General features: G+C 53.6%; 3 protein-coding genes across 5 annotated transcripts; 2 read left to right on the top strand and 1 right to left on the bottom strand.

The window, feature by feature from the left end:
- Positions 1-1392: 1392 nt before the first annotated feature.
- Positions 1393-8190, bottom strand: ARMC5 (armadillo repeat containing 5; the record flags this gene model as incomplete). 2 transcript variants are annotated; one of them, XM_082431187.1, is made up of 6 exons in its annotated part: positions 1393-2473; positions 2577-2709; positions 3392-3900; positions 4973-5759; positions 5858-5965; positions 7593-8070. In XM_082431187.1, 6 exons carry the CDS (start codon positions 8068-8070, stop codon positions 1654-1656), a joined length of 2835 nt encoding a protein of 944 aa, XP_082287313.1. In that variant the 3' UTR covers positions 1393-1653. The 2 variants fall into 2 exon arrangements, with proteins under 2 accessions (XP_082287313.1, XP_082287314.1); XM_082431188.1 differs by lacking the exon at positions 5858-5965 and having other exon boundaries at positions 7593-8190.
- A 598-nt stretch (positions 8191-8788) lies between these two features.
- LOC309645719 (uncharacterized protein) lies at positions 8789-22466 on the top strand (the record flags this gene model as incomplete). Of its 2 annotated transcripts, none has more annotated exons than XM_082431206.1 (3): positions 8789-11635; positions 19673-19866; positions 22327-22466. In XM_082431206.1, the coding sequence occupies one exon, from the start codon at positions 8789-8791 to the stop codon at positions 10187-10189; it is 1401 nt and encodes a 466-aa protein (XP_082287332.1). In that variant the 3' UTR covers positions 10190-11635; positions 19673-19866; positions 22327-22466. The 2 variants fall into 2 exon arrangements, with proteins under 2 accessions (XP_082287332.1, XP_082287331.1); XM_082431205.1 differs by having other exon boundaries at positions 19670-19866.
- COX6A2 (cytochrome c oxidase subunit 6A2) lies at positions 22102-22756 on the top strand. The gene is made up of 3 exons (XM_082431211.1): positions 22102-22256; positions 22405-22541; positions 22629-22756. The coding sequence occupies exons 1-3, from the start codon at positions 22184-22186 to the stop codon at positions 22710-22712; spliced, it is 294 nt and encodes a 97-aa protein (XP_082287337.1). The 5' UTR covers positions 22102-22183; the 3' UTR covers positions 22713-22756.
- The last annotated feature ends 279 nt before the right edge of the window (positions 22757-23035 follow it).

Below are 23035 nucleotides of genomic sequence, written 5' to 3'. Positions count from 1 at the left end.
TGGGAGCTTTTTTCAAAATACTGATGCCCAAGTCACCCTCCCCTCAGTCCAATTCAGTCAGAAAGGGCCCAGGCATCAGTATTTTTAAAAAGCTCTCTGCGGACTTCCCTGGCAGTCCAGTGGTTAGGACTCCATGCTTCCACTGCAGAGGGCATGGGTTGGATCCCTGGTCAGGGAACTAAGATACTGCATGCAGATCCCACAGACCGTGTGTCACAAAAAAAAAAGCCAGAGAGAGAAATGAATAGATCCTTACATAAATATTTATATAATACATTAAGGGGGGGAAAAAAAAGCTCTCTGGGTGGTTTTAAGGCACAGCCTGATAACAGAGACCTAGACACTCCCTGAGGCACAGAGGCAGCAAGGGGAAACCTTAGCTCCCCAGAAGCTAGCAGACAGGCCCAGTCCAGACACTGTCCTCAAAGTCAGGCTGCCACCTAAGTGGCCAGTGATCTGGGAACCAGATTATGGAGACCCTGCCTGGACGACCAAAGCAATGCAAGCCCTTTCCTCACCTGAATGCCAGCCTAGGGCTCCAGCTACCTCTGGGCACGACTAAGGGCCTCAGGGGCTTGAAGAACACAGTAGGTCTTCCCTGAGAAAAACGGCAGGACAGTTGGCCCAAGAGATGAAAATGGATCCAGAGACTAAAGACCCACGATGGGTGAAGGGAGCTGAGGAAACCGCAATGCCGAGGTCTTGGATGTACATCCCCACACTCACATCCCCTCAGCACAACCCTCTTAGTCCTGATCAAGGTGTGTGTCCAGCTGGGTGGCTATCTGAGCAACGAGGTAGCCTCAGCAGGAAGCAGGCTTCCCCTGGGGCCTAAAACCACATCCTCAGGAGAAGCCTGGGAACTCAACCATATCCCAGGGCTCCAGGAACCAGCGCGTAATTACTTATTAAACTCCTGGGCTTCCCTGGTGGCGCAGTGGTTAAGAATCCGCCTGCCAATGCAGGGGACAGGGGTTTGAGCCCTGGTCTGGGAAGATTCCACATGCCGTGGAGCAACTAGACCCGTGCGCCACAACTACTGAGCCTGCACTCTAGAGCCCGAGAGCCACAACTACTGAGCCCACGTGCCACAACTACTGAAGCCCGCACGCCTAGAGCCCGTGCTCCCCAACAAGAGAAGCCACCGCAATGAGAAGCCCACGCACCGCAATGAAGAGTAGCCCCTGCTCGCCGCAACTAGAGAAAGCCTGCATGCAGCAACGAAGACCCAACACAGCCAAAAATAAATAAATAAATTAATTAAAAAACAACTCCTATATGCCAAGGGTGGCCTGTATTGAGACACAGAAACCGGGACAGGACCCTACTTGATGGGTGAGGGGGTTGGGGTACTACCACAGGGAGGTAAGCAGAGACACCACACAACAGGGGTAGCCAACTCCAAAGTTTTTAATTCCAACTCCAGAAAGCTGAGCCAGGCCAAGTGCCTGGGGCCCTGGGCTGTTCTCCATCTTGTGGGCCCCACGCCTCGCCTTGGCTTCTCATTCCTGTCTTCAGGTCATCACCCCGGGGTCTCGGTCCACCCTCTCATCGGTCCTTGATGGGGACGCCTGCTGCCCAGCCTGCTCCTGTGCCGCTCTGGGGGAGAACTCCTCACAGCCAACTCATCCTCGCGTCTCCTCCCAGGGGACATCAACCGTCTCGGCTGGGACCCTCGCCCCCCAATTCTACCCCCATCATCACAGCCAGGAAGGCCTCAGTTAGGGGCCCCGCCTCGTCGCCTGCTGCCTCCACAAGCCCCACCAGGGCCAGGGCCCGCTTCCGTGGGCACTGCCCCAGGCCCAGGGTCCAGCGAGCGCAGTGGGCAGCCAGCCGGGGCCGGCCCAGGCGGAACACCTCACCCACTGACTCTGGGCCGCCCTGGGGTCCCAGGTGGATGCGGCCCACGGCTTCTTCCAGCTCCTCCTCCAGCCCAGGCAGCAGGAAACGGCCAGCAGCTTCCAGGGCTTCCTCAGCCTCTGAGCCCATCAGGGGCTGGCCCGGTGGAGGGACAGGCCCCAGGGTAGCTCCGCAGCCCCGGCAGCCATGCAAGTGATGCAGGACAGGCCAGGCTGCACTGGGTGACAGGCCCCGCAGTGGCACTAGGTCCATGTGGGCTTCGGCAAAGCTGCCAGCTAGCAGGGCCCGAAAAAAGGGGGAGGCGTTGGCTGAGGCGGCTCGCTGGGCAGGGAGCTGGAGGCCTGAGTCCAGTAGGAAGTGGAGGTCAGGGGCTGGCGTGGGGGCTGGGCCCAGCAGAGGTTCATAGAGGCAAGGGGAGGGCGGGTCCAGGTCCAAGGGGATCGCAGGTAGGAGGGCTGGGCTCACAGTGGGAGACACCAGGCCTTGGAGGCAGGAAAGGGAGTCCGCGGCAAAGAAGAGGAAGAGCGGGTGTGGAGCTGGCCGGGTGAGTGCTGAGAGGAGGAGACGGAGGCCACCCTGGTCCAGGAGCAGCCGGCGCCACAGAGAGGGCTTCCTTCGGGGAGAAAAGAGAACCTTTCAGAAGGTGGGAAAGGGCGGGGCTGGGGGACAGCAGCCTTGCTCCCCCCACCCCTGCGAGGCACCCCCGCCTCCCTCACCGACAGATGAAGGGCAGGGTGAGTGCGCAGGCCACGCGGTCCTCAGGGCTCCCAGAGAGCAGCAGGTGAGTGAGGGCACCCACTCCAAAGGGCGATTCGGCCTGCACGGTCAGGTTCTGCAGCAGCATCTCACCTGCCAGGGTGGGCAGAGCAGGTCAGGTTGGGAGCTGGTATCCAAGATGGCGGTGGGACAGGCAAGACAGGCCTCTGGGTCCCCGAAAGGAATGGGGTGGGGGGGGAACAACCCCGGGGGCAAGGAAGAGGGGGATGACGGCAGGCCCTGGAGGGATGGGGTCTGGACACTAGGAACTGGAGGTCAAGGGCAAGAACGGGGAGTGAGATGGTCAGGGAGTAAGTCTGGGCCCTCAAGGACTGAAACAGGGCGCAGAAGCCCGGGCAGTCCCTGGCAGGGCTGGAAGGGGTGGTGGGGCCTGAGAGAACATAGTGCCTGAGCCTGGGTTCACCATCAGTGTGCCCAGTGGTAGTCAAGGACAGTGCAGGAGTCAGGACAACGCGGAACCAAGAAGACACTGGGTAAGGAGACGAAGACAGGCACAATTCTAAGCTGTTCGGGCCAAGCCCAGTGCTGGGGTCTCTGGGCCCCAAGGCTCGGGCAGAGGCTGAAGAACTCTGCGTGTGGGGACAGTGGAGCAGAAGGGAGTCCCTCCCCGCCACCACCTAGTGGCTGAGGTTGTCCAAACGGTGGTCGGTGGGCAGAGGAGAGCAGTGAGACAGCGGGTGAGCCGCAGGGCGCACGGAAGGCATGGAGGGGCGCGTGGCCTCACACGTGGGCAGAGAGGCGCGCGGGGACCCACCCAGCTCTCGGTGCTGGTGCTGGCTGCGACGAGCGGGCCGGGAGCGCAGTGCGGGCCAGTCGTCGGGGGCGACGCCGAGCACGAGCCAGGCGCGCAGCAGTGCCGCCCCGTAGCTGCGCACGAAGGCCTCGAGGCAGGCGGGGTTGCAGGTGAGCCGCGCCAGGATGCGCAGCGCGCGGGGGCTCGGCGAGCCCGGCGCGCCCGTCACGTAGGCCAGCAGGCCGCAAAGGGCCGGCCCGGTCACCAGCGCCCCGCTGGGGTCGGGAGCCTGGGAGAAGCGCGACAGCAGCAGCAGCGCTGGCCCCTCGCGGCCCCAGGGCTCCTCGGGGGCAGTGGCGGCGGGGCTGCGGGCGGGCGGGCGCAGGGCGCGGGGCGTCCGCAGCGAGGTCGGGCCCAGGGAGGGGCTGGCCCGACTGGCCGGCTCTGGAGGCTGCGGACAGCGCTCCGGGGACCAGTCGGGAGAGATGTCTCCCGGGTCTGCAGCATAGCCCTCGGAGATCAGCCAGGACCTGCCGAGGGAGAAAGAGGGGATGGAACCCAGAGCCGAGGGGAGGGGGCAGGGCCAAAAGATCGGTTGTGCAAAAGGAGGTGACAGAGGCCAGGAGAGAGGGTGGGCCCGAGCGGGGGACAGGGAAAAAGGGAGGTGGGGGCAAACCCCAGCTCATTCGGCAATTACTGATGCTTATTGTGTGCTAAGCCCCGTTTCAGGTGCTGGGGAGAAGCAGTGAGCAAAAGGTCCTGCCTCCTAGAGTCTATATTCTAGTGAGGAGAAACAGATAACAAAATAAGGAAACCACAAGGTATGTTCGTGTGCAGTTAGTGTGGTGTGAAGTGATGCATATGGAGCAAAGTAAAAGGGAACAGAAAAGAGCCCGGGGAGGGGAGAGCTGACATTTTAAAATTGGGTGCTGATGAGGGTGAGATCTAATCAAGGCATCTTGGAGGAAGAGTGCCCTAGGCACAGGGAACAATAACCGAAGAGGCCCTGAGATGGTACTTATCTGCCAGGTTCAAAAACTAGCTAGAAGGCCAGTGTGTAAGAGTATAGTGGGCACCAGGAAAGCAGTGGGAAATGAGGTCAGGAGTTCACAGAAGGCTGACGTTTACTGAGCGCTGCTTAGTGCCAGGTAAGGTGTAAAGTGCCTTCATTTGATCTTTACAACAACTCTGTGGGGTAGGTATGTATTATCTTTCGTTCTACTAACAAGGAATCCGATGCTCAGAGAAGTTGTTTAACTTTCCTGAGCTGACTCAGCTTCGGTTCTGGATGCTGTCTGTCTTCACACACTGAAGGTACCAGAATAAGAACTTAGATGCCAGAACGTATCATCAGAACCAGTGCACATACTACCTTCCAGGGAACCTCTCTGGGCCCCAAAGTTCAGAGGTGCTGGGGTGGAGCCAAGGTCAAAGCTGGCCCCAAGGGAGAAGAGGTATATTTAATGGGGACTGGAAAGTGGTCATGTTCAGTGAGAACAAGGAATTAGGAATCAGAGTCAATAAAAGTCTTACCGAGACAGAATGGGCGGAGAGTGAGGGTAGTGAAGAGACCCTACCCCACAGCATCAGGTGGGAACTCACCTGAGGCTTTGGAAGCTTCCGGCCTCTGCCCGCTCAGGAGTCCTCTCCTCAGGGAAGTCCCAGGAAGCAGCTTCTCTTCCCTCTTCTTCCTCATCACCAGCCTCACCACATAGTTGCCCAGCCAGGAGAGGTACAAGTCCCAGAGCCTGCAGCCGGCCCAGGGCCCCAGTGTCATAGAAGAAGCCCACGAGGGCCGCCACAACACGAGGGTGCCAGGCGCTGGCGCGAGGATCCCGCAGCAGGCCCATCAGCAGCTCCAAACCACCAGCATCCCGCAGTCGGGCCCGGTTGATAGCCTCCCGGCACAGCAGACACACGGCCCGCACCAGGGGCTGCTGGGAGGCTGGGCTAGCCCCGCTGGGGCCCCGGCGCCGCCGGAGTTCACCTAGTAGCACCTCCACACCACCAGCATTGCCCAGCGCAGGCCTTACCAGGCCCTGGGCGCACAGATTGGCAAGGATCAGGATGGCTGCCTCACGCACTGCTCTTTTGGGGTGGGAGGCCAGGCTGACCAGTGGGCCTAGTCCTCCACCCAGACTTAGCTGCTCAGCACAGGCCCGGGAGCAGCCTCGACTCAGCTCCAGGAGGGCACGGACTAAGGCCAAGGTCATCGCAGGGTCTGGGGCAGCGGCCAGAAGCTCGGCCAGCGGGCGCACCGCTCCCTGCTTTGCCAAGGCCAGGCGGTGCTGGGGTGAGTCCGCCAGGTTGCGGAGGGCACGAACCACACTCTGGCGGCACTGTGAGTCCTGGCAGGCCGTCAGGCCCTCAACAAGCAGGGGAACAGCACCTGGAGAGGGAAGAAGACAGAAGGTGAGCGAGGACAGACACCCAAGCCCTTCTCCCACCCCCAAGCCCCAGGTGGCTCCACCCTCAGAGCCTGCTCACCAGCAGAGTGGATGTCCCCACAGCTCTCAGGTTCCATGGCTAAGTTCCCCAGAGCACGGGCAGTTCGGTTCTGGATGCTGTCTGTCTTCACACACTGAAGAATAGTCACTGCAAGAGGGTTTGGCCTCTTGAGGTTTCTACTCCTTCTTGTCTCTCTCATTAATCACCTCAAGAATGTGGCCTGAGAGAGTCAGGGAAGGCCTCCAGAATAGGCCTAACACTTGTGGGGTCTGGAAGGTTAGATAGGTAGGTATTTGCTAGAAGGACGGTGGATGGGAGTGTTACAGGGCATTTCAGGTTTCGAAGTAACCTTTGCAAAGGCCCAGAGGTGAGATCTAGTGTTTATGCTATGACTTCATGAAGGGCCTTGATCAGGCCAAGGGCTCAGGACTTGAATGTGAGGGCACTGGGAGCCACACAGGGTTTTAAGAATGGAAGTGACATGATAAAATCTGGAAGCCATGGGGAGAGTGGATTACAGGGGGAAAGAATAAGGCAGGGGGAGCAACATGGAGCTGTTGCAAAAGTAATTAGACGGCTTGACCCAAGTCAGCTACCAGCACAGCCCAGCACAGTCTCTGGGCACGTGATGGAAGAAGGCAAAGAAGTGGATGGATTCAGGAGATATTTAAAATACAAAACAGTGAATGAATAATGGGGGTTATACACTAACAACAAAACTTATATTTATTGAGGACTTATTAATGTGCCAGGCCTCTTGTCAATGAAAATTTTAAATATATTAATGTTTTATTTTATCAAAAAAATTAAGATTTCATCAAAATAGGCATAAATTCATAGCTGGCAAAGAAGTAAAGTAAACTGTGTTCACAACGTTGCCACTAGAAGGCGCCAATTTAGCTGGTAAACAGAAAAGCTTGCTATCTTTTGTTAGGATTTGTTCTTTTTTTAAAAATTGAAGTGTAGTTAATGTACAATATTAAATAAGTTTCAGGTGTACAATACAGTGATTCACAAATTTTAAAGGTTACACTCCATTTATAGTTATTATAAAATATTGGCTTAGAATTTGTTTTTTTTTCTGGCTGTGCCACAAGGCTTGTGGAATCTTAGTTCCCCGACCAGGGATCAGAACCCAGGCCCCAGCAGTGAAAGTGCCGAGTCCTAACCACTGGACGCCAGGGAATTCCCAGGATTTGTTCTCATTGTGCTAGTTTTTAATAACTAGAAGTACCCAGTCCAGACTTAGATATCTGCATTCTATCTTTGTATTTCATTTTCTCCCTATTCCAGTCTTTTGAGGTAGCTGTTATTACTCCATTTTACAATCCTAGCCTCGGATGGGTCTAGGTGACTGCAGAGCCCACATTCTCAACCACTACACTTTCTGACCCCCGGCTCATCAAATGGGATTTCAGAGCCCTGCTCAAGGCTGGACACAGTAGACACTGAGTGCCTGCTATGAACATAAATGGAGAGTAAGAACCATTTGAAAGATTCACCAAGTAACCCTTTGGCCTCCAGCAGCCCAGATGCGAGAGAGGTGTTCCACAACCAATACCCAGGTAATTGGCATCTGATCTAAGAGAGCTAGGGTATAATTTATAGAGAGAGCAGTGACGTCACGGGTCATGACATCATGAGAGCTGCGGGCGCTGCGCCGTCAGAAAGCACGATCTTCCAGGTTACAACACAAAGAACTCAAGACTCCGCCCACGCCCAGACACAGAGGTGTGGGTAGAATCCTTCTAGGAAATGGGGGCGGAGCACTTACCCAAAGGGATAATGCCTCCGAGTCTGCGCACTTCAGCCCGGCACTCCCCTTCCGTACAGCAGTTGGCTAGGACGCTGAGCGCCAAGTCCAGCGTCTTGCGCAGGCGCGCTGGTGGCGAGGGCGTCGATGACGACGCAGCAGAGGGGGCGGGTCCCAGCGAGGGGGCGGGGCCAGAAGAAGCCGCTGACTCGACCGACGAGGGGGCGGAGCCTGGGCCAGCCTGGGACGGGGCGGGACCCGCTGCAGCCGCTCGCCGTAGCAGCGCGAGAAGGGGGCGGAGCCCGCCGCGTGCCCGGAAGCGCTCGATTCCCCCAGCTGCCTTGACGTGGCGCGTACGGAGGGCTAGGAGCGCACGGCCCAAGGGTGTCTCGTTGGTAGCTGTGTCCTTTCCCCCACCTAGACCCTCCCCGGCCGCCGCCGTGAGCTGCGCGAGGCAGAATGAGAGCGAGTCCGCGGGGCTTAGCTTCGCAGCCGCCATCTTGGCTCAGGCCTAAGGCTCCGCCCCTCTCCTCGCAGCTCATCCTAGGGAGCGGAACTGGAAGAGCCGGGCGTGGCCCTGCATCTCCTCTCTGACGCTTTTTAAATAGCGCCGCCGCAGTTGTCATGCAAGTCGGAAGTTGTAGTTCTTGATCCCGGTGCTGTGGCTTGCACAGTTGCAGAAGGCATGTTGAGAGTAGTGGTTATCTAATGCGGCGCATGCTGGGATATGTAGTCCGCGCCAAGCTTAAGAAGCCTAGCTTAGGATGGATGGGAAACTCTCTCAAGGGACTCGCGTGGGCCGGTGCCTCTGGAGAACCCAGACATCCGATCATGGAGTCTCAGTACAGTGCTGCTCCAGGTGACTTGTCTACTCTACCCCAGCGTGTCCTTGGCAGCAACAGCCTTTTCCTTCAGGCTCGCTTCGCCGCCCCCCATTGGTGGCCGGGGCACCGAAGTCCGCGCTGACGGACTGAGAACCCCGAAACAAGCGGAAAGTATCAAGTTCCTGACAGCGGCTGCAGATGGGAGCCCTTGCTCCGCCAGGGGAATGAGAGGGTTAAACCTACCGAGACGGTTCGCTGCCGCTTCCTAGAACTGCCGGGCTGGTGGACATTTCCATTTCCGGTGCTGAATCCCTGGGTCCCGAGTGTCTCCAGCTGTGGTTGTGCTTGTGAGCTCATTGGTTGGTATCTAGGAAACGATACGTTGTTGCCGCTATGGAGTCGGTGGCTCCAGAAACGGCAAGGGAGGACTCCGACGGGGCCGAGCAGCGGTGGAACCGGTCGTCAGGATCCCAGGGAGTCCCGAGGTCCGCCTTCGATTGCAGAGTTGTTCCACCCAAGCGGCCCTTCCTGGTGTGGCCGGGGCAGCCGGCCGCCCGGGAAATGATGATGGGCCTGCAGTACCTACATAGGTCAGTCTCTGGCCCTGGGGAGGAAGAAGCCCCTGCCAAGACCAACTATCCTGCAGTCTCCAGAGCCTTCGAGTGCCAGGAGTGTGGACTGTCCGCAGCCTACCTCCCTGACCTCATTCACCACCAAAGCAGCCATGGGGGCGACAAGCCCTACTGCTGCCCGGAGTGTAGCAAAAGCTTCCGACGTGGCTCAGATCTGGTTAAGCACCACCGAGTACACACTGGAGAGAAACCGTACCTCTGTCCTGAGTGTGGCCGTTGCTTCAGCCTGAGCTCCAACCTCATCCAACACCGTCGCTCCCACTCAGGCCTCCGGCCCCACAAATGTCTGGAGTGCGGGGAGGCTTTTGGCCGCAGCTCGGACCTGGTTAAACACCAGCGGGTGCACACGGGTGAGAAGCCTTACACCTGCGCTGAGTGTGGTAAGACTTTCAGCGTTAGCGCCAACCTGATCCAGCACCAGCGCACGCACACGGGCGAGAAGCCCTACCGCTGCGGGGACTGCGGCAAGCGCTTCAGCCTGAGCTCCAACCTGGCGCAGCACCAGCGCTCACACACGGGCCAGAAGCCCTGCCGCTGTGCCTGGTGTGGTGACAGCTTTGGGCGCAGCTCTTCTCTGCTCAAGCACCAGCGATCGCACACTGGGGAGACGCCCTACGGTTGCTGTGAGCGTGGCGAGAACTTCACCAACAGCTCGGACTGCCTACGGCACCAGCGCATTCACAGTGGAGAGCGGCCCTTCAAGTGTCCTGAGTGTGGTCGTGGTTTCAGTGAGCGCACCCAGTTCACCGAGCACCAGCGCATTCACATGGGTGAACGACCCTATGCCTGCCCAGAATGTGGCGAATCCTTCTCCCACAGCGCCAAGCTCCTTAAACACCAACGCTCGCACACAGGCGAGAAGCCCTATAAGTGCCCCAGCTGCAGCAAGAGTTTTGGAGACAGTTCACATCTGCTGCGGCACCAACACACTCACACGGGCCAGAAGCCTTACGCTTGCGGCGAGTGTGGCAAGAGCTTCCGCCGGAGCTCCCACCTGCTCACCCACCAGGTGGCGCACAGTGGTGAGAAGCCCTACATCTGCCTGCAGTGTGGCAAGGCCTTTGCCCGCAGCTCCAACCTGGGCCAGCACCAGCGGACGCTCCAGGGGCGCAGCCCCTGTCAGTATCCCTGGCTTAAGTTGCAGCCCAGACTTCAGCTCTGACTTTGGTCCAGTCCTCAAGAAGCCTGAGGGGACCAGCATTTCTCAGCAAACCTCACTTCTGCTCCTCTAGGGCTGCTGATTGGTGGGCTGAATCAGGGAACCCCAGGCTGGAGGAACTGGAACAGAAAAGTGGGCTTAGGCCTGTTCTCTGAGGCCCTAGAGCTGGGATTCCAGCTGGAGGGAGAGTTTGGGGATGGCAGGAGCTGGCCCAGCTGCTTTAAGATGCAGAACACCTTTGGCAGTCTAGGTGTGTCCCTTCACAGGCCTAGGGAGTGATGGGGCTAATCACACCAAGAGCGGCAGTTACCTCAGCCCAGAGAAAAGGGGCTCAACGCCAGGCAAGCCCCCGTGAGGAACGCAGTAGGGGAAGAGGGGGTCGGGGAGATCCTCACCTCCAGAGGGGACCATAAGGAAGGCTGTGTTCTAGCACAAGGATCAGATGTTTGAATTTGGGACCATTAGGTGAGCTCTGGGGTTTATGACCCCTCTGAAAGAGAGCTGTCTTTACAGGGTGAAGCTGGTGAGGCCCAGGGCCAAAGCAAAGGACCGGGAGGCCTGTCTGTTGAGTTCGGGGGGTGCCTGGTGACATTTCTAGGCAAGGGCAGAAGGCCCGAGGTTGGTCGTCTGCCCCTTCCTCTTCTTTAGCCTCTTCCCTCGCAGGTTCCCCAGGCTTTTTCTCTGATCCCTCAACAGAGGAGAAAATGTGAAGATTCACTTGTGCCCGGACATTGGGGACTGGACATGGTCATTTTGCCAGAGCGCTGGGGCGGGCTGCCTCCGTAAACAAATGTGTTTCTATTGGTAAAACTTAAAGTGTGTGGGAGCCAGAGGAAGGCTTCCCGAAGCACTGCACAATGTGTGCCCAGAGCAGAGTCTAAGCTGTGAGGCCCTGCTCTCCTCCCCGTAGCTGGCTGTGTTCCTGGGAGAGGCACAGAATGTAGCCCTTATGAGGTTGGGGGAGGCCTAATGCCCACCCCATGGGACCATGAGCCTCATGCATCTGGTGCCCTGTCCCCAAATCTTGTCTCTCATCAGGCTTGGTGCATCTAGAACCGTATCCACAGGGAAGAGGGGCCGAAGGGGAGGGATGTGAGGTAACTCCTCTCTCAGCTTCTAGCACAGAGTGTCCAGGCTTCTCTCTTTGTGACTGCGTGACCTTGGACAGGTCTGCCTCTTCTGAGCTTCAGTCTCTTCATCTGTAAAACAGGGGTGATGAAAAGACTCATCAAGGAAAGGACTCGGCAGTCCTCAGTTCCCTGCTCCTCCTGAAGTCTGTCACCCTGTCACCGGTGGTGTCGGCCCACAGACATCACGCCAGCGCGCTTCCTAGCTTCTCCCAAAGGTTACAGAAATGAGTGAGACAGCCCCAGTCCTGGAGTAGTTTGGTGTCGTGAAGGAGATGGACTCAGGCTCGATGCTGGCACTGGAGAAAGGGCATCACCTGGAGTAAGTCTAAGAGGCTTCATGAAGGTGACATCTAATGGATGCCACTTGTCTCCTCAAGCTGGGTCTGTGATGAACAGATGGGTTCTGGCATATTCCCCATCAGTGGCATCTCAAAATAGCACAAGCCAGTGACTGAGTTGGAGGCCTGAGCCAGGTGCATCCGTAGTAGGCATTCAATAAATAGTTGTTATGATCAGGTCAACTGCAGATGGACGTTAGGTACATGGCAGAGGTGGGCATGGGAGGAAGATTTGTTTGCAAAATCCCTTTCAGTCAACTGGAAGCTAACTTCTCACATTCAGGTAAATAGCCCTGTGCCCCATCTCCTCTCAATTGTAGAGACAGGTCCTGCCCAGAGCAGGGAGGCAGGCCAGTCCTTGGAAACAGGAAGGATGGGCTTAATCCAACAGGGGTTTATCCGGCATTCACTGTGCCCTGAGCTGGGAAAGAGGCAGCCTCACTCTCCAAGCATGTGGCCAGTGCTTAGGCCAGAGACAGCGGACATGTTTGCTTTGGCCTTCACTGTGTGTGTGTGTGTGTTTACACTACTGAGCCACCTTTTTTTTTTTTTGCCAGCGGCTTGTGGGATCTCAGTTTCCCAATCAGGGATCGAACCCATGCCCTCAGCAGTGAAAGTGCGGAGTCTTAACCACCGGACCGCCAGGGAAGTCCCATGAGCCAACATTTAAATTGGGAGATTTCACATCACAATCTAGATTTCTAGTTTGGTGTTTTTGGGGAGGAGAGAGGGGAGAGGATCAGAAAATCCAGCAACGTGTTGACAGGGCTGAGTAGTGGCTGCCCCGGACATGGACATTCCCCACCGCTCCCTGGTGTGTCCCTGACTCAGCGAGTTTCATTTGAATTACTTGCCTAACAGCTACAGAAAGGCGTTTGCGGGTGACCATCCCTACCCTACACTCTCATGGGTGAGAAAGACCCATGCAGTGGAGGCAGTTTCTCTTTTCTCTCACCCCTTCCTGCCCCCCACCAGCCATTTTCCTCCCCAGCCCCCAGCCCAGGTGACAGACCGGCCCTCCTTCCCTGAATTCCCTGCTTCCCCGACCCCAGATATCACCCTGTATTATTGAAGCTCCTTTCCGTATGTGCCAGGGAGTAGGGGCAGAGCTTACGGGTTCAGCAAGGCCAGGCAAACCCCTGTGTGCCTTGGTCAGAGGGCCGAGTATTGGGCCCTGTGAGCCTCAGAGAGACAGTCCCCGGCAGACACCCCTCGCAGGGCTATTTTGGGAAGCAAGCAGGTGTGGAGGTGCTCTGTAAACGCTAAGCCCCGGGTGGGCTCGGAGGGAGGGGGAGTCAGTAATACTGTCTCCCCTGGGCTGGCCCTGGCTTCTGGACATGAGCTTGGACTCCATCCAGTTCTGTCTGATCTCACCCAGTCCTGGGAGCCTGGTTCCTCCTCTGAGCCTGGTGGGCGGTACAGAGGCTGGTGCTGGGCAGTGGGTGTGGCCACGGGCTGGCAGCTGGAGTCCCACCCACCCAGAAGCTCAACAGTGGCTGGCAGGTGCTTTGAGAGGTGCACTGGGGATGCCAGAACAGCACCCCCCCCCGCCCCAAGCCAAAGTCCCTCCCTCCCTCCCTTCCCTAGACATATTCCAGGAGGACAGGGACTCTGCATTGTCCCTGTTGAGTCCCCAGCATCCCACGTGGGGCAGGTGCAGAACACCTTGAGGAAGGTCTGATCACACTACCTGGGTGATTCGCAGCTTCTCTTCCATGGGATTCAGGATCTCTTTCTGTTCTTTCTTTTTCTGTTCTTATTTCCTCCCAGTTCAAAATGCTTCTCTCTCTCTCTCTCTCTTTATTCCTAAATACTTTAATGTGGATTTGCTAAAAACAAGGAAATTATCAATGATCCAGTACTGTCATCTAATGAACAGACTTAATTACAGTTTCACCAATTATTCCACTAATAGCCTTTATAGCATAAGAAAAAAAAATTATGGTCCAGGATATAATCCTAACTAGATGCGCATACTGCATTTAGTTTTCATGGTTCTTTAGTCTCTCTTAATCTAGAAGAATTCTTTAGTATTTTAGGACAATTTCTTTGTTTTTCATGACCTGGAAAAATGCTTACATCTCTTAATGGCCAGCGTTCTCCTGGATCTGAATTAGGCTCAATGCATTCAAACCTCAGTACAATCTTTGTAAATTTAGAAACTCTTTGGGCACCAAGAAGTTTTCTGCAGGTTCTTCTTCCAGCTCACCCGTGCCAGAGTCTTCATACCACTCTTTGTCCAACCCCAATCCCCAATCACTTCCTTTCTCTGGGCCTCAGTTTCTTCAGCTGTAAAATAAGCAGATAGGATGAGGTGGTTTTCAAGGCCCCTCGCAGAGCTTTCCCTCAAAAAGTTTATGATTCTTCTACGTGTAGGGTGCATGTTTGCCAGCATGGGTTTATACCTGCATTCAAACTTGGCTTTCCCATAGTTTGGGATGTCATTTGACACCCAGAATCTATTCTCACTTCCTTCTAAAGAGGCTCTCTGGACTGAAGTTGTTGGAAAACTAAACACTACATTTCTTAGCTTCCCTTGCATATTAGGTTCTTCCAATGTCCTTGCATGAGATTTAGAAGGTGTGAATGAAATGGGCCACTTTCTTGCTGCTATTTTCTGATGACCAGTAAGGTAGAGGAGGCATGGGGGTTTTCTGTTGCAGTGTTGCAGTGTCTAATCTTCAGCCTTGTGGGTGTCAAGAAGCAGGTTAGAGGCAACGAAGCAGCTTCCTAATCCCCGGTTTGCAGCTATGATCCAAGTCTCCTCTAGCTTATATGACACCACGTGAAGAAAAAGATGCCCCTTCTGGGAAGACACAGCTCTGGGGGTCAACAGAGGGCGAGGTGGAGCCTGACTGGCCCAAGGTCACTCAGGCAGCTGGTGGCTGAACTTAGACCAAAATCAGGGTCCTTTCCAGATGTAGTCCACTTCTGGGTGCCAGGGCAGATATGTGGCTCCCAAAGTTGAGGGGACTCAGCAGAGGGGCACTAGGGTTAGATGAGCGAGGCACCAGCCTCTAGTGCAAAATTTAAGGGAGCATGAAAATACTCGCAATCAAGGTAAATGATACATCTATGCATATATATATATTTTAAAGGTTTATTTATTATTTATTTATTTAATTTTATTTATTTTGGCTGCGTTGGGTCTTAGTTGTGGCACGTGGGATCTTTGTTGAGGCATGCGGGATCTTTCCTTATGTTGCGCGGGCTTCTTTCTAGTTGCGGTGCGCAGGTCTTCTCTAGTTGTGTCACGTGGGTTCCAGAGCGCATGGGCTCGGTAGTTGCCGCACCCGGGCTCTAGTTGAGGCACGTGAGCTTAGTTGCCCTGCGGCATGCGGGATCTTAGTTCCCTGACCAGGGATCGAACCCTTGTCCCCTGCATTGCAAGGTGGATTCTTTACCACTGGACCACCAGGGACGTCCCCCTATATATACTTTTAAGTCAGAAAGCTACCACCTGTGCCAGCCACCTGCTTTTGTAAATAAAGTTTGATTGGAACCAGGGCCATGATTAGGGTGAGGTGAGTGAGGCAGGGTGGAGAAAATACAGGGTTGATGCCTGTCTTTATTTAAATCTTCGATATTTTGATATTTTGTTCACCATGAATTTTTTGCATTCATTTTGATTTTTTGAAATATCGCGTTACAAGGTCGCTTCTCTTGATTACTGAGTTTGGGGATGTTCCCTTAAATTCTCTGCCAGAGGCCAGTTCCTCACTCTCGGTCTTTCCTTAAGCGAGAGGTTTTAGGTGCCACCACACCGCGTTAGGCCCGGTCACCTCCACCAGGGCTCGCTCGCCCGGGCGCCCCAGCCTGCTACTTCCTCTCACATTCTAGTTAGGGACTGGGATGTGGTTCCTCGGTGGCTCTTTATGGTGTGCTCACTGCTCTGACCGATTCGGCCCATCTTGGGAAGGCCTGGGGACCGGTGGGGCGGGTTTTTGGGAGGAGAAGCAAGCAGGGCGGCAGGGGAAGGAGCGCCCCGTGCCGGAGGGTGAGTAAGGATGCCCAGGACCCTCCGCATCCGGGTCTCGGCCCCTTGCGGGGACTACATTTCCCAGAAGGCGCTGCGCAGGCTGCCAGCCGTGGAGGCTTGGCGGCCTCCCTCGCAGCGGAGCCAGGCGCCGCCGCTGCCGGCTTCTCTCCGCCTTCCCTCGGGGGTCAGCCCTCTCGGGATTGGGCCCCTGCCACGCTGCGGATGGCCTTCCCGGAGCTGGGGTCTGGCCCTCTCTGGAGAGTGGGGGCGACCGGCCCCATCTCGGCTGCACTCCGGGTGTGTCATGCAGGAGACACGCAGGTGCGGGGTCTCAGTGGGTAAGGGATGGCGATGGGCAGCAGCGGGGCCCGCCGCCTCCACCTAGACCAGGGGGCGTTTCTGAACACACGCCTCCGCCGAGCCCCTTTGATGCGGCGCCCCATGAGCCCCGAAAGCACACGGGCGTTATCCGGGGTAGAAGGGGCGGGACGAGCACCTCCACTGCCCTTTTCAGCTTTCAACCCTCCATATTCTTCCTGGAGTCCAGTTATGCCATTAACTCCCTTAAGCAACCACAGCCCCTCCCGCCTTAAAATCCGGGCCTCTACTACTGTTCCCAAGGTGTCCGCTGCGTTCTGCCTTCACCACCCTACCCCACCCCGCGCACCCGCCTTCCGTCAGGTCCAGCTTTCTCAGCTTTCCACTAGGCCACTGTGTACCCCCAGCCCGGACACAATCATTTAGGCTTAGGCGGTTTGGTGAAGTTAAATTTTATCATCATGTGACACAGTCCAGCTACTGAGAGCTGCACACACCCAAGTTCAGGACTCGATCTTAGTCTATTGATACCCTGGACCCATTGCTCAGGAGGGAAACACTGTAGTGAAAGAAGGAGTAACCTGTGGAGGTTACTGAGGATAACCTGAGATACCCCTTTAGTTCAAAGGTTCTCAACCTTGGCTGTACATTATTGTTATTACTCTGGGGTACAGCCTAGGCAAAAGAATTTTGTAAAACTTCTGGCTAATTCTAGTGTGCAGCCAGGGTTGAGACCACTGCTTTAACCCCTAGGACAGATGGGTGGGGCCTGGGATAGCCAGAAGCACTAGGCCAGGCACCTCCAGCTGGAAGCAGCCTCAACCCTTTATCCCAGTGTGCTGCACAAATCATTGTTAACATTTTTTATGTGTCCCAGGCTGTGGAAAAAGGAAGATCTGCCCTACAGTAAGAAACGTATCTGACAGCCTTATGTAAGGCAGTTGGAAGAAAGGCCAAGTAGGAAACACAATAATCTCGGGAAGAGGTAAGGAAAGCCCAGGCTAGACAGGGAATGTAGGAGGGGAGAGCTATGATAGTCACAGAGAGAGTGATGGATTATGGTGGCTAACAAGATCAAAGTTTTTGGCAACCTGTGGCACTTTCAATTGTCACAAGGGCTGACTGCACTGACTGTGTCCCAGCTGACTCAGAGAGCATTGCCAGAACTGCTGTGTTTTTCCTAGGGCCCCCAAGACCATGAATGGGCCACGGTCATCAGGCTTGGCTCAGTCTCAGACACTAGCAAATTGAACTGCAGCCATTCAGACTTTCAGAAGAGCGTCTACTTTATGAAGGCCAAAGGCCCTTTCTTACATAGGGCATCAGCTGCACTCCTGAGAATGATTCCTACACAAGAGATTCAAAAAAAATAAGCTCTGTGTGTGGCCTGAAGATGCTCATGACAGCATTTTCTGTAGTAATGACATTCCAGTAATAAAAGAAATGAATAAAATGTGGGATTTTAAATAAAAATTGTATGTAGCCATGAAAATATCCTTATGAAAGAATATGAATGAGCCAGAAAATGTTCACAAGTAAAAAGAGGATGCACAAATTCTTTTCGGAAAGCAAAATTAGACTCATCTTTTGCTTGGAGTAGTTTTCTCTTGTTCAGTAGCTGAACTATGACTATAGAGTAGTCAGAATATGTAGGCACGTTGGCAAAGCCTGAAGAAACATGCAAACATGAAGATATTATTCTTAGAAGCGGTGGGATTATGGAGGAAAGGTAGTTTCTTTTTCAAAATTGTCCTACTGAGATAGGCATTATAGCAGAGAAATTAGCAGGAAGCTCTCTTGAGCCAGACCGTTTGGGTCCTGGTTCTGCCACTTATAGTATGGATGACCACTGGCAAGGTTAAGACCTTTCGGTGCCTCAGTTTATTCATCTGTAAAATGGGGTGATAGTCCCTCTCTTGGTTAGTTGTCGTGAGGTTTAATCAACGTGTGGAAATTCTTAGAACAGATAATCTCATTAGTACAGATGCGCAGATGAAATGCACTGGACCCAAGTAAACAGCATTGTTTTTAGTTGCTTTTCTCTGTTATTGCTATAGAAATAACCATGATCTCATTGACTGGGAAGACTTAGATTGGGTGTGGTCACTTTCATGGTCCCTTTGGTTAACTTTCCAAGTGTGTCCACATTGTATCTTGGGAGGACAACAAAGATAAAAGAATCTGAGTCTTAGCATAAACAAACCGGAGCAGCCGGAAGTGGTTCCTTGATTCAGTTACCATTTACTGAGTGCCTACTGTGTCAGGCAGTAGGCCAGAGCCTCTGCCCTCGCGGAGCTCAGTCTACTGGGGAGTCAGACATGTGACCAGACGTTCGTGATGGTTCTCAGTGCCGCTGCAGCAGTCACCACACCAAGTGTGATAGGAGAGTTTGGGAAAGCTTTCAGTGGAGCTGGGGCTCACATGATAAGGACAAGTTTAGGCGACAGGAAAGGGGGAAGGGCATTCTGGGCAGTTGGAAGTAAAATAAGTACAAAAGCACAGAGGTGTGAAAGGCCACGGCGAGTAAAGCTGCAGAGGTGGGGCAAAGCCAGGCTGAGAAGCTCTGCCGTACGTGCTGAAGCATTTGAACTCTTTTCTGCAGGCCATGTTGTGGGTGGCGTTTAGGCACAGGTGCTTTGAAGCAGGGGAGTGGCATCAGATTTAATGCTGGAGTCTGGGGTTTAAGGGAGAGCTGTCATTGGTGGATTATATGGATGATAAACCAGAATGCAGGGAATGGAAGCAGGGGAGGCTGATAAGGGGTCTTTTGCAATAATCCAGGCAAATGATGACAAGGATTTGCACGTAAGGCAGTAGAACTGGCAACAGAGAGGAGAGGATGGAGTTGAGAAATCTTTCTGAAGTAGAACCAAAAGGATGTGGTGCCTGAAGAGACTTGAGTCGGAGGTGCAGAGCTAGGGGAAAAAGCGGAGTCAAGGACTTGGGTAGGGGAATTCCCTGGCGGTCCAGTGGTTAGGACTCCGTGCTCTCACTGCCGAGGTCCCCCGTTCAGTCCCTGGTTGGGGAATTAAGATCCCACAAGCCTCACAGCCAAAAATTAAAAAAATAAAAAGAGAACACATGTACACATGAAAAGATAAGAATAATAAGTAAAAAAAAAAGGACTTAGGTAGCAAGCCTGGAAACGGGATGGGTAATGCTCTGAGCCACTTCTATGCTGTTTGAATTCTCATCGAACCCCACATTTTTTTTTATGCTAATAGCACATTGTTGGGAAAACCAACAAATAATTTTTAAATAATTTTTATAAAACACAAGGGAAATAATTTATTAATCACTGATGTTGAGACATCACTTAATATAATGCTTGTCCATACCAAGAATATAAGGATTCCAGTAACATACCTTTGCCTACTACCTCCCTAAATCCTTCTGTAAATTGTGAGATTTGAGGGACAGGAGAGAGGAGAAGTTGTTCCTTTTGAATCTCAAAATGATGTTAGACCAGAGAAGCCAGACACAAAAGAATACAGAATATGCAATTACATTTAGATGAAAATTTACAATAGGCAAAACTAATTTATAGGGGCAGAAAGCAGATATCAGTGATTATCTGGGGCTGGGTGGGAGAGGGAGGGGCTGACTGCACAGGGGCATGAAAGAACTTTGAGGGGTGATGGAAATGTTCGCCATCTTGATTGTGTTGGTGGTTATGCCAGTGTATACATTTATCAGTATGGGCTCATCGGATTTTCAGCAGGAGGTGTACTTGGGCAGGTGCGCCACAAGAGGGCAACAGCAGCAGAGGATGCTAGCAACCCTTGCGCCGTTGACCAAGTACCAGCTCTTCGTGGGAACCTCCAAGCTGAGGCCAAGGGATGGGAATCCCCAGGGAATTGTTCGGTGATGACCAGCGAAACTGAGTGGAGAGAGGGGCACCTAGAACCTTTTCAGGTAAAAATACCCCCTTCATTTTTGTTTTCTCCAAGAGCCATAATCATTCAGTAGGGAGGGGGCTTGAGGGGACTGTGTATGGACAAAGAAGCCAAGTAACTTTAACTGGAGTAAGGTCCCATCTTCTCAGCAGCAATTCCAAAATACAACTGGGAAAAAGCAACTCTAGGAAGAATTCTGTTACAGCTTGGTGAGGGCGTGGGAATAATTTAGCAGCACTATATAACATTTAACTGTTCAACAAAGTTACTAAAAACAAAACAAAACAAAAAGCTGAAAAAAGACAAGTAGAACCAGTTGAGACCCATCAGGAGGAACAGGTATGGAGCCCCTTCTTGAAAATATACCTTCCTCATTTTTCTTTCATATATTTAGATTAGGTATCAATACATAAAACTTATTTTTCTTTTATATATTAAATTCATATCAGGTACATCAGCTCTTGATCAAAGCTGGGGGCATCCTGTTGGACTGTAGTTCTGAAAAGGTGTTTCTATAGCGTTATCCAAAGTAACACGGTCCAAACATTCATTAAATACACCTTTTTAGAACACCCACTTCATGCCAGGTTCTGTGCTGGTGCTGAGGACAGAACCACGGACAAGGCAGACATCAGCCCTGCCCTGTCTTGCACTTTTCTAGAGCCTCTAGGGTTCACACAGCCCTGCATGTGCTTTCTTCTTTTTCCTCCAAGTAGTCTGATTTTTCAGACTGAAATAACATATTTAGCAGTAGACACTTGTCAAGTTTGTGGCTGTCCAGCATCTTTGGAATACTCGTCCTACATTTTCTCCAAGATAACAATTCCTACCTCCTGAAGGCAGAAGCCAGAGCTATACTTCCCAGCCTTTCTCGAAGCTATGGCACAGGCAATGCCTAGGTGTTGCCAGTTGGTGCCCACATGATTCTTTGATCGAGAAGAGAGCAACTGAAGGATGCAAGTTTCATGAAGAATCCGTTTTCAAGAGGGGATGAGGGTGGAAGTATCTAGCTTTTGATGAGATCAAATTAAGGCGGGACAAGGAAATTTTTAAGCATAAAATTCTCTGCCCGTTTGAGCCAGTACCCCCTCCCCTTTAGTGTGCATTGTGTATCTGCCTTATACATTAACTAGATACCCTTAGAAGGCACAGGAATGCCTACTCGCTCCCCTCCACCCCCCCAAAAAGGCAATTTCCTCCTGGTGCCAGCAAGGTAATTCCTTGGAGATAACATTCCTTTCTCAATCCTGTAAGGGGTCACAATAGCCCACTACATGCCTTGTTGGAGTATGTAAACTGTCAGTATGTTACATTGATGTATAACCCTTTGTCTCAAAAACTTACATAACTGTATCTCGACCTCTAACAGGTGGAACAATCCTCAGAGCTTTCTGAAAGACTGTCTCCCCGGTTATAACCCTCAGGTTGCCTCCAATAAAATTTTCCATTTCTTTTTTTTAAAATTAATTAATCTATTAATTAATTTATTTAGGCTGCTCTGGGTCTTAGTTGTGCCATGCGGGCTCTTAGTGGCAGCATGCATGCGGGATCTAGTTCCCCGACCAGGGGTCAAACCCGGGCCCTCTGCATTGGGAGCAGGGAGTCTTACCCACTGGACCACCAGGGAAGTCCCCATGTCTTTCTTAGATTGACTATTGATCAAATTTTGGTGACACTTTCCATGGCAGCGTTGATGAAGATTTTGGCACTCAGTGTCCAGCAGTGCGAACTGTCTGCCCAGCTGGCCCACAGGATGGTTTGTTTCTGGCGGTACCAGAGATACTGCGAGCTACCTAAGATTCACAGTTGCCTATCTTTTTAAAGCTAGTTAAAGGGAGTTCTGCTCTTTGCAAAGAACTGTGACTAATACATATACTGAGCTCCTGTTGCGTGCCAGACTGTAGGCTGGCACAATCCTCTGTTGCTTTACCTAATGTTCATAAAGATCATTTAAGGTACAAATTATTATACAGTTTACACCTGAAAAAACCTGAGATTCAAAAGGACACAATTCATTCTACAAAGATTTATTAACGGCCTACTGTGTGCCAGCCACTGGGAATAGAGTATTGAACAAAATAGTTCCCCACAACTATAAAAAGAATGGCATATTGTATTTTAAATGTCCCCTTACCAAAATAAGAGGCACTGTACAGCAGCTGTCTGGAGAGAAAGACCTCCAGACAGTCAGGCCTCGTTTTAAATATAGAAACCCCCTAAAAATAGCCACCCACGTTACAGACTCAACAGGTGATTGGCGGGCACAGAGGGGAGGGGAACCGAGGCCTCAGTGAAGGAGAAGGAAAGGACCGTTGTCCCCAGCTTCCCTCACCGACATGGCTTTGCCTCTGAGGTCCTTGGGTCGGGGCTTGGCCAGTGCGGCCAAGGGAGACCACGGAGGGACAGGAGGTGAGTGCAGCCAGGGCCTGACCCTGTGGCCTCCTGACCTGGTCCATCTGTCCCCCACTCCTGCCTCTAGGACCTTCCAGGGTCCTGGCGCCGCCGCCCACTCCCGCCCGGTCCATCTCTCTCTCACCGCTGCCTTTCCCCGCTGCAGCCCGCACCTGGCGCCTCCTGACCTTCGCGCTGGCGCTCCCGAGCGTGGCCCTCTGCACCCTCAACTCCTGGCTCCACTCGGGCCACCACGAGCGCCCAGAGTTCATCCCTTACCATCACCTCCGGATCCGCACCAAGGTACACTGGCCGTGCGTGCGGGCGGGCGAGCGAGGGGGTGCGGGGGACCCCCAGGCTGACGCCTCGCTCCCCTCCCTCTCTCCACAGCCCTTCTCCTGGGGAGACGGCAACCACACTCTTTTCCACAATCCCCGGGTCAACCCTCTGCCCACGGGCTACGAAAAACCTTGAGGCCTTCGCCGATGCCCCCAGACACAATAAAAGTGTGGAAGCTGTGTGTGGCCGCGGGCTCCGTGGGGACCGCGGGGCGGGGCGTCGATGGCTAGAGCTGGGCTCGTGCGCTAAGTGCAGTGGGCGGTCCACGTGCTCTTCCGGAGACCTTGACTTGGGAGGGACTCGAGGGAACAGCCTCGATGGACAGGTAGGAGACGGCCCCTCCCCTCTCACCTGTTAATAATTAGGGCTCTAGGCTGTAAAGGGCTTTAACATACACTGACTTCTCACGGTAATTCTGGGAGCAAGGTCTATGTTTGGTTCCACCTTCTCCAGAGGAG

This window comes from Balaenoptera physalus (assembly GCF_965194825.1).
Source record: "Balaenoptera physalus genome assembly, chromosome: 16".
Classification (NCBI taxonomy): Eukaryota; Metazoa; Chordata; class Mammalia; order Artiodactyla; family Balaenopteridae; genus Balaenoptera; species Balaenoptera physalus.
The sequence above is the reverse complement of the archived record's forward strand: the minus strand, read 5'-3'. Positions and strand labels throughout refer to the sequence as shown.